The 10,867-nt window shown below is 39.2% G+C and overlaps 2 protein-coding genes across 2 annotated transcripts in view; one reads left to right on the top strand and one right to left on the bottom strand.

Annotated features, from left to right (window-relative positions):
• The first annotated feature begins 731 nt into the window (after nucleotides 1-731).
• On the top strand, nucleotides 732-4,314 carry LOC140167605 (uncharacterized). Its single transcript, XM_072190904.1, has 2 exons — nucleotides 732-1,571; nucleotides 4,264-4,314. Exons 1-2 carry the CDS (start codon nucleotides 732-734, stop codon nucleotides 4,312-4,314), a joined length of 891 nt encoding a protein of 296 aa, XP_072047005.1.
• A 134-nt stretch (nucleotides 4,315-4,448) lies between these two features.
• The window catches only part of LOC140167604 (beta-crystallin B2-like), a 33,038-nt gene continuing 26,619 nt past the window's right edge, over nucleotides 4,449-10,867 (bottom strand). The window contains exons 5-6 of the mRNA XM_072190902.1: nucleotides 7,016-7,142; nucleotides 4,449-4,961 (exon numbers count right to left, since the gene is read on the bottom strand). Coding sequence (XP_072047003.1) covers nucleotides 4,449-4,961; nucleotides 7,016-7,142 — 640 coding nt within the window. The remainder of the gene's footprint in view (nucleotides 4,962-7,015; nucleotides 7,143-10,867) is intronic.

Raw genomic sequence — 10,867 nt, 5'->3', positions numbered from 1 at the left:
GCAAAATCCAACTATTTTCAAAATTTTCCAAATTTACAATACAATACAAATTTTGTCGAAATAAAAGAATTTGTAATTTCCTCATTCGTTTGTGAAGGTTGTCATTCATCCAGGTATAATCAAATATAAAATTAAACTTGTTAAATCTATTCAACTGGACTCACGGTTTTGAGAGGCAACGGTTTCACACCTTATCCTAGGTGCATCTTCAGGCCGTCTGTTGGTCTGTCGGCAATTGGTCACTGACCAGTGGCGAGATGGTGTTGCCAGAGGTCGTAGATTTTTTCTGAAGTCGAATACACAACTGAACAGGAGACAAATTTTATGGTCTTCCCAAAATTCACAAAGTACATGCTCCACTGAGACCGATTGTTAGTAGTGTGGATTCTGTTACATATAATATAGCCAAACATGTCGCCTATGTAATCGGCCCTCTGGTTGGGAAGTCTGAGCATCATATCATCAATTCGCAGGATTTTGTCAATAAAATTCAGGACATACAGTTAAATGACGAGGAAACTATAACTTCATATGATGTGTCGGCACTCTTTACCTGTGTACCACCTAAGGAAGCGGTAGACGTAGTACGCGATCGGTTAGCGAAGGATAACACCTGGAAGGATAGGACTGAACTGAGTGCATCGCAAGTGTGCGGATTACTGGAACTGTGCTTGAACACTACCTATTTTGTCTATGATGGCAAATTTTATAGACAGCGCCATGGTTGCGCGATGGGTTCGCCAGTATCTCCAATCGTGGTGAATCTGTTTATGGAACAATTTGAACGCACAGCCTTAGATTCATTCACCGGTACGCCACCGACGCACTGGTATCGTTACGTCGACGATACCTGGGTGAAGATAAACAAAGACCAGCTGTCCCCCTTCTTTGAACACATTAACCAAGTGAATGAACACATCAAGTTCACCCAAGAGACCATCAAGGAAGGAAAACTTGCTTTTTTGGATTGCTCGGTCCACGTTCAAAGTGACGGCAAAATTGAAACGTCAGTATATCGCAAGGACACACACACTGACCAATACTTACTGTTCGATTCACATCACCCCTTAATACACAAGCTTGGGGTCATCAGAACTCTGTTCCATAGAGCCGATACCATCTCTTCTAATGAAATCGTGAAAGAGGAGGAGCATAAACACCTTAAATCAGCCTTGGGTGGGTGTGGATATCGCCAATGGACTTTTCACAAAGCGCTTCCCACTAAGAAACGTGCTTCCAACGACGCTGACACTCGCGACACGCCAAACGACGACACGCCGGTTCAGCGCAAGAACATTACCATCCCATACGTGTCAGATCTATCGGAGAAACTTCGTAGGATCTTCAGCCAACATCATATCCCCGTCACTTTCAAACCGACGAACACTTTGAGACAAAAGCTGGTTCACCCAAAAGACAAGCCACCCAAAGACAAACAGAGCAACATTGTCTATGCCATTGAATGCAAGGTCAACAATTGCCAGGACTTGTTCATCGGTGAAACAAAACAGACCTTGGCTAAGCGTATGTACCAACACAGACGTGCCAGCACCAGTTGTGGGGATTCTGCAGTATACACGCATTTGGATAGCAGGTGGTACGAAAGAGGAGTAAAAGAAGCGATCTATGTTAAGAAAGAACAGCCTTCACTCAACAGGGGAGGCGGCCTGCGTCACAACTTGGCGGGGGCCTACAATTCCGTTATTAAGAACATTCCCAAGAAGTTTGGCTCTAAATCTACGACCTCTGGCAACACCATCTCGCCACTGGTCAGTGACCAATTGCCGACAGACCAACAGACGGCCTGAAGATGCACCTAGGATAAGGTGTGAAACCGTGAGTCCAGTTGAATAGATTTAACAAGTTTAATTTTATATTTAATTTCCTCATTATTTTATGACATATTCAATTCAGGGAAAGGGGGTCTTTGGGTACCTGAACCTAAAAAACTTGTAAAAAGGGGGTCATCGGGTGTATTCGACTTCAGAAAAGGGGTTCTATGGTTGAGTGCCACCCGGTCATGAAACAGATTTATTTATTTAGTTAGCAATTTTTGGCAGGTCAAATTCAGGGGCAAGAGACTTTTGGCACGCATTCATTGGATAAAACGTTCCAAAAAGGCTATAGCATAGTGGTACGAAATTTCTTGCACAAGTTACACAACAACTGAGATGTGGCAAACTATTCCTTTTTAAAGTATTGTTCAACAATCATATGCCTCTAAACGAGTATTAAGAGACAAAAGGCAGACACCTCCACAAAACAACTATATTACTGATACAGGCGGCTGTACAAACAGTTATTATTGTAAGACCAATATAATGTAATGTGTTTGTGGAAGGTGTCTGCCGCGTTTATCTTTTTCGTCAAAAAACAAAAACAAAAAAATAAAAAAAAATAAAAAATAAAAAAAAAACTACAAAAAAACAAAACCACAAAACACCAAAACACTCGTTTAGGGGGATATTTGCTTGTACTTTTTTGATGGAATTCTACGATATTCAAATGAACTTCTCAGCAAACACACAACGTTTTACAGAAATTGTTGCAAAAATATTTATTAAAAACCTATCCATGATCTTTATATAACCCGAAATTTTAATATTATTTGATTAAACGTTAAGAAAATTTTGTGTTTGCTGGGTTCATTATGTCTTGCTATATTATTATTACTTACTATTTAAAATAAATGTATTGACCAGTCATGGACACAGTTGGTGTGAACTATAATATTTTTTATTACCGCAATGAATGTACAATGACATAAAATAGTTATTTTCTTAAATACACCATGTCCAAAGATAACGTTAAATAGGGCGCCTCCGCTTAAAGAGCTTTCCTGACACAAATATTTCATGCTAAAAGATTTTTAAAAATAAATCTAATACTGAAACTTACTTAACTTTTTATGCTTTTTGCAACTTTGCTACGTTGCGTCTGGAAGCACCAGACTTCCCAGGCAGACTTCCTCAGACACGTGACCAGCTGACCTGGTTTACAACTACTGGATGACTAAAAAGAACATTCGATCATTTTCATGTTTACCTACCAGCTATCCGAACCAAACATGATTGATTGCATAATAAGACAAATTTCATTATACCTACTTTTGTTTTTAAATTTGGATGAAATTAATTCTCTGACAATGTGATTCATCCAGACATAGGCCTACCCCTGTACCAGGCCCCTACCGCGTAGATAGCCTAATAACAATAATAATAATAATGGAAGTTATCCCACCCTCCACTCCCACAATATATGGTTTAATATGTCTTTAGCCTGCTATGAATACAATTGTATAAGAAAGTTAAGGAAGTATTATTATGATTAGTTATTTTAAGGAGAGATAATAAAGGAGAGTAATAATAATTTGTTAGAGAGCTAATAATAACTTTTGTTTACTTTTTTAATTGCTCATAACATACTTTTTACTTCACACTCTGTGTGGTCATGGTCATTACACTCACATCCCGAAACCATGGTCATACTGACCAATGAAACATTTGTCCAGATGGTGCCAGTTCTGACTAATACAACTCTGACTCACACCTTGGTCTTTATTGCTGGAATAGTTGCCAGGTAGTCAAGTAACTAGTCAAACCAGGTGGATACACTAAAATGTAACTTGACTAATATGGATGTTGCTTGACTAGGGATTTCGATTAGTCTAAATGGTGTCAATTTTGATTAGAGCTTTGCAACATCTCAGGCAGTCCAGCACATTTTGACATTAGTCCAGCATTTCTGATTGTGGCAAATAATTCCAATAAGAGTAATGAAATCCCAGAAATCAACTGAGTATACAATAAGTACAAATTATATCAATAGCTTGGTGGAGTTACAGAGCAAGTATTTTAGCTAATGGTTTGTTTGTTTTGCTCATGACTCAGCTTATGACTTGCGAAGTACATCATGTAAGCTTACCTACTTCGTAAGCTTAACTACATGAAGAAAACAAAACAACTAAGCAAGCTAAATTACATGCTCTTTAATCTACCGAACTTGTACTTACAGTATATTCACCTGATATCTGGGATTTCATTTATCTTTTGGAAATGTAGACAGACCCCAGTCCGTTGCATGCTCGTCACAGGCTCGACATCTGGTCAGGACTAGTGATGCTCAGTCTTCCAGGATGTTTCATATCCATCTCGTCAGACTTGTATAGTCACGATGGGTTTTTGCTCGTCAAACCGAACCTGATTTTTTCTCGTCAAACTACACATTAGTCAAACAGTTCTCATTTTACTCGTCATGCTTCAGAACATAGTCAAGCTGAAAATTGTATTAGTCATGTTAGTCGAGCAAGAATGATGGACGGCTTGAGTAGCGCTTTGTTATATCAGGTCATCTGGACAAACTTGCTGACCTTAGTCATGGCTCAGAATTACCAATAGTCTATGGGATGTGAGTGTACCATTGGGCATATTTTCACCCCCTTACACATGTTAAAGTGGAGTTTCTGTATAATCTACATGTAAATTGAAGCTCTGGGTGCCATAGTATGTACCACGCTCCTCCCAGGTCTTCTCGTTTCTCTTCAGCATAGCCTTGAATGGCACATCCATCTTTCCCTCTTGAATCATCGCCTGGACGGTCAGAGTGGTTTGAGGTTGTACTTTTGCTGGCAACTCAACGGTCCACTCATCCGTCTGCGTATTCTCCTCACCGTTGCTTTCTCCAACACAGAAAGTGTTTTCAGTGCTCATGGTGATTTCTCCCTGGGCAATGATAGGTACGCCACATGTGTAGGTAGCGTCAACCCCAACTGCTGTGGAGTTCTCCCAATGCCACTCGTAGGTTCTAGTCGTGCTTACAGACTGGGTGGTGCTCCATGAAGCTTCTTGAACAACGGTGGTATTGTTGGTTTGCGACAGATTAACAAGAGCAACAGGAGTGGTATTCAGTAAGCCAGCGGCGATGTCGAATTCCATACTGAGGATTTCTGTCGCAAAAGCAGGCTGAATAAGTAAAATTGAAAATGTTTACTTCAGGCGATGTTTAATGCAACAAATCTGAAAATACGTAAGTATGAACTGCCCTTCAGCTATACTAATAGCTGCACATTGTTGTGACACGAACGGCTTGCCATGATAAAGGTAAGTTTTAAGAATGGGCCGCCATTATCTATCTGTGCCTAAATGGAAGCATGAATTGTAGCGTAGCCATGAGGGGGATGGTCACCCTGACAAAAATGAAAGAGAAAAGTGGCCTCGACACGTGAGATGAAAGAGAAAATCGGGAAGCCCAAGGAAAAAAAGAGGAAAGGATCCAGTTTCCTATCCCGATCAAGGACCTAAATAGTATAAAATACCAAAATGTTGTGCTCTACCCGCGCACATCAAAGCTTTTTTCGGAGGTTTGAAGACTTCACTTGGTGATAACATCCGTTAATCTTTCAGATTTATTTTTAGTGAGGTGTATTTTATTATGTCATTGTCCGTGTTAAATTATGAAAAACGAACAAAAAAATCAAAATTTGCAAAATATGATGTGTGAAACACAATATCGCGGGCCGCAGCGCCATGGGCTTATAAGGACTTGTACCTACGGTATGAATCTGCGGTTCTTCCCGTACTGAACAGAATTGCCGTTGGTTTTTACATGCAGAGTGAATCAGAGAGACAGGATGAGTAAAAAAGTGCATCAGGGCAAAGAATCGATATTTACGCGAGAACCAAGTTGAACTTGTTTCCCATTGTTGAATGCCACACTCAATAATCGCCTTTTGTGAAAAAAGGGAAAGTGAATCGCAACTACCGTTTACATTTTATGAGTCATTTCACTGCGATACTCAGTTTAACTTCTTGTCCACGAGGCACCATGTATTATTTTGAATGAGAACACTCAATGCGGATGACTTTAACTTAAATCAAGGTTGTTTTTTACGTTCTTTCAATTCCTTCTTGGGTTCAAAGTAACTTAAACATTACTTACGTCCTTCATACACCTCACCCGAATCCAACTCCAATTTTGCTGTTCCCTGCTATATGTCCAACTTACTGGATGTTTTGTAATTCACACCACTTCAATTTGCACGCATTTCCTTTCTACATTTGAATAACCCGCCCGCAAATTTGTTTGTTTCTTTTTAATGTAAAGGTAATTATGAAATTCAAAATAACAACAAATTAATGTTTCTTCTACTTAAACAAAACCAGGGACAATACAACTTTGGGTGCTCCATTCTACTTCAGTGCCAATGAGGTTAAGAAAATGGCAGTTGTTCCAAATATATCTCATATAAAGTGTGCTGACATTCAAAATTTAGATGTCTCGTGGACAAGTATTATAATAGGGTGTCGCTATAAAATGTGCCATAAAAGATAACGGTAAGTGCTAATTACTTCTTTTTTTCACACAAGGTCACTAATGAATATGTCATGCACATAGCGTATTAAAACCTAAAAAGTTCAACCTTGTTATAAAATAAAGATACATTCTTTGCACAATTGCACCTTTTTGACTCACCCTGTATCTGAAGTCGAACAAACTAGTCGAGCATGACTGACTAGGAATTAGAAAGAGCAAAACTAGTCGAGCAAGACGGACTAGCCTTGATTGCTTTTGTGATTGTTATACGCTAGCGAAGTTACGTAATAATCGGATTAACTACCATAGCAATAGGTGAAAACAATTTTGAATATACCGCGCTGCACTGATACGTTCACGCTGTACCTCCGCATTGAACCATACCATGCTGATCACTTGTAGCTGTAAGATTAGTATCTTTGAAAAGACCAGTATTGTATTCAATCTCGTGATCACACGTTCGGACATAAGTGAGTTATCACCGTCACCGGTAATAAGCGACTTATAACCGGTAAAAGTGACTTATTACCGGTAATAAGTGACTTATATCCGACCGTGTGAACACGATTTATGATTGCAGACATACACAGGTGATGAGTGTAACCTGCTTTGTAGTGCAGCGCGGTATGTTCAAAATTGTTTTCACCAATTGCTATGGTAATTAATCCGATTAATTACGCAACTTCGCCAGCGTATAGCTTACTTCTTTTACTGGCCTCAGTGATGTTATTTTGTCGTTGCGACCTTTCCAGTCCTTTGCTTCAGGATAGGACCCTTCAGTAACGATGTACTGCTGACCCTTGAAGTCACCATCTTCGTATAATATCCACCTGTAAATGGAAGGATATCAATGTCAATGGTCTGTTTGACCCCATTGAACCCATATGACCTTTGGCCATGCATGACCTTGGTCTGATGACCTTTGACCTCGGATGAAGTCGACTTTATTTTTGACATGTTCCCCTCATTATTGGATTTTGTTCATGCACCCCTTATAATGAAGAATTACTTTCACCAAGTGTAAGCCCATTCGAGCGAAGTTTGAAATTTAGTCCCTAGCTGACCTCTGATCTCAGATGACCTTGATTTTATTTTAGTCATGCTCCCCTCATATCAAGGATTACAACCACCAAGATTAAAATTTGACAAAATGATGACCTTTGACCTTGGATGACCTCGATTGTATTGTTTTCACATTCCCCTTATATAAAAGATTCCACGCACGAAGTTTAAGCCCAATCGGACAAAGTTTAAAATTTGAATTTTGATCTTTGACCTCCGATTTCAACCGAATATATTTTATAACACTCCTCTTATATTCCCGGTTATTTCCTCGATCTCCCGTGTGAATTTGGTGATATTCGAATAAAAACTGACAGAGCCTTTTATACACACCCCAGCCCAGCCCATACATATACCCCTACACACCCCTACATACATACAACATTAGCCAACTAGTAAGATAATATTATTTTTACCCGGTATTTCTGGTGGATAATCTTGCTTTGGTACGGTTCAAAGGTCACAAATCTACAGATATTTGGGCGTACTCGCCGCAGCGAGTACGCACCATTATATTGTCACTTTTGGCCTTTAATGGCGTTTAGTATGAGATGAAACTTTCGTCACAATTTTTGTAGTCTGAAACGACACAAGTGATATTGTGCGATGCAGTTCCATTGGGTATTTTTATACTAATTACTCACTATAACATTAACGATCCATTACATACAAGCTGGACACCGTACCTCACAGTGATCTTCTGATAGAAGTAATAATTATTGGAAATACTAGAATCACTTTTGACCCATACCGGATCTTGCACAAAAATATTATATGGTTGGAAGCAGCCATAAATATTTGCACAGTACAATTGCCAGATTTGTGTCAAGGTTTTCTCCCAATTAAAGTACATTGGAACTTCGTTATTTATCGTGATTGATTGTAAAATCTAATATATACTTTGCGAACATGCATATCAGTGCTCAGTAAACACGCTGATTGGTACTAGCGTAGAGCGTGTTTATAGTGAGCCAGATTATCCGGTATTTAGCGTATAAGTACATCTTATACGGTATTGGTCGCCACTATAAACAGACCAATAGCGCTATTTGCCGCACATATTATACGGAACTGATATCCTTCGATATCGATGGATATTGCAGTATATTCTTTCCGTATACGGCCACTATAAACAGACAGGGATTAACGATACCGTTATTCAAGGAAGTTGAGCAGGGTAATATAACTCTCCGAGCTCAAATTTGTCACTGTAATAACACATCACCTACAGATATGGTACGGCACTGTAGCAATAATGTTTTTATAAATGGTCGGTATCGTTTCGACGGCAAACTATTTAAAACTGGCACCATATTTGTGTCTCCCACATTGCATTGCGGTGACCTCGAACACGCTGAGTTCAACCACCTCGGATTCAGAATAGCGCTATTGATTGCCACTATAAACAGCCGAGATAACGGATAAGTCACATTCCATTCTAATCCCATATGCGTATAATGATACCGTATAAATACCGTACACCACTATAAACACGCTCGTAGAGCAATCTAATGATATGCTAATTATACGGTTGTCTCCAGGGCGTTATCAGTAATGAAAACCTCAACGCTGATTAGGTGAAAGGCGAAGTGATTTAATGATATGCTAATATATACGGATGTCTCCGGGCTATCTACGCAGATTATCTGAAGGTGGGGTGATTTAATGATAAGGAACACATATTATGCTGCTGTCACAACATCACAAAAATGTTGTTTTATGTTTCAAACTTACAATATGTATTGTACACTATAAATGCACTAACTATCATGATTATAAGCATTGTTAAAATTTATCTTCCGTAGTATTATGTAGGTCCTATAGGTATTACCTTATGCCATTAGGCCTACTTTATTTCTTTTTGTACTCGTCTTCTGTATGTAATAAAGTCATTTTTCTAACATACTTAAAATTCGTTGTCATTCTTACGACGTCTCATTCTTAGTTTCACAAATTTGTAGACTTCATGCAGATATCAACATGATGCGTTACTGTGCAGCATATCCACATTATCCAAATATAAAACGGTCTTTTTCACACGCAAAAGGTATATCACGAAGGGGTGCACCGCTCAGTCCGACACGCCGCTAGTCCGACACGCCGCTAGTCCGACACGCCGCTAGTCCGACACGCCGCTAGTCCGAATCTGAAAAACACTTTTTTAGTCCGACACTCCGCTAGTGAAAAACACTTTTTTAGTCCGACACTCCGCTAGTCCGAATCTGAAAAACACTTTTTCAGTCCGACACTCCGCTAGTCCGAATATGAAAAGCACTGCGCTAGTTCGAAACTGAAAAACACGGCGCTAGTCCGACACTGCGCTAGTCCGAATTTAAAAGGCATACAGCTAGTCCGAAACTGAAAACCATTGCGCTAGTCCGAATCTGAAAAGCACTGCGCTAGTCCGAATCTGAAAAGCACTGCGCTAGTCCGAATATGAAAAACACTGCGCTAGTCCAAAATTCGGACTAGAGCAGTGTTTCTCAGATTCGGACTAGCGCAGTGTTTTTTAAATTCGGACTAGCGAAGTGCTTTTCAGATTCGGACTAGCGAAGTGCTTTTCAAATTCGGACTAAGATTTTTTTTACTAGTCTCAAAACATATACAAATCAATGACCTACAGTACATTTTACTTGGAGAAAAATCAACAAACACATGGTATTTGTTTCAAACCAGATTTAAAGCAGTAATAAGCATAAAGAATAGATCCCTATTTAAATTTTTGTTTTCACTGATCACATTATCCCCTTTTAATTTCAAGCCAAACAAATGAGGTATACCGTGAAGAAAATTGAGATTTCATTCCAGCGCCTACATAATTTGTGTGTACTACTTGTAATACTGCACGGAGCATCGCGCTCGACGTGTGTACATATAAGCTGACGTGACATCCACGGGACATGTTAGCAAGCATTCGATCGGTGAACTCTGAATAAAACCGGGTCTCCCCGGTTTTAATCTAAAAAGTTAAAGGAGTATTTCGTGATCCTAGCATCCTCTTTTTATGACATTTTCAGTACATATCCACGAAAAAGCATATTCCCAAAATTTCAGTTGATTCCGATTTTGCGTTTGCGAGTTATGCATGATTATGTGTATTACACTGCTCCATAGACAATACGTTGTAATTTCGTTCTGGTGCACCAGAACGAAATTCAAATTTCGCGATATCTTTGCTAAACGAATTAATCTGCAAGAAATATTTTGTACATAAACATTATGTAGCCAGAGTATTCCAGTGATATAAAAATCTCAACTTTTTTTTGAGAAAAGTGGGGGATGAGGCTGTGGATCACGAAATGCCCCTTTAAATTTTATTGTTATTAAAGCACTTCAGGCTATAGTCTTTTACGTGGTATTTTAGTACATCACTGGGCATTATAACTATACAAAGAGTGGAAATCCAAGTAAAATTGAGGGCGTCGCTGTAAAGCAAATCATACATTATGGCTTTAACAACAGACAAGATATATGAAACCAGGCCAGTACGCAT

The sequence above is a fragment of the Amphiura filiformis genome, chromosome 13 (assembly GCF_039555335.1).
Source record: "Amphiura filiformis chromosome 13, Afil_fr2py, whole genome shotgun sequence".
NCBI lineage: Eukaryota > Metazoa > Echinodermata > Ophiuroidea > Amphilepidida > Amphiuridae > Amphiura > Amphiura filiformis.
The sequence above is the reverse complement of the archived record's forward strand: the minus strand, read 5'-3'. Positions and strand labels throughout refer to the sequence as shown.

Excerpts from the sequence above, each read along its gene's own strand:
- LOC140167605 (XM_072190904.1), top strand. The coding sequence starts at position 732 with ATGGGTTCGCCAGTATCTCCAATCGTGGTGAATCTGTTTATGGAACAA. Across the intron at positions 1,572-4,263 it reads CCAGTTGTGGGGATTCTGCA|AACATAGTCAAGCTGAAAAT; the intron begins GTATACACGCAT and ends GTCATGCTTCAG.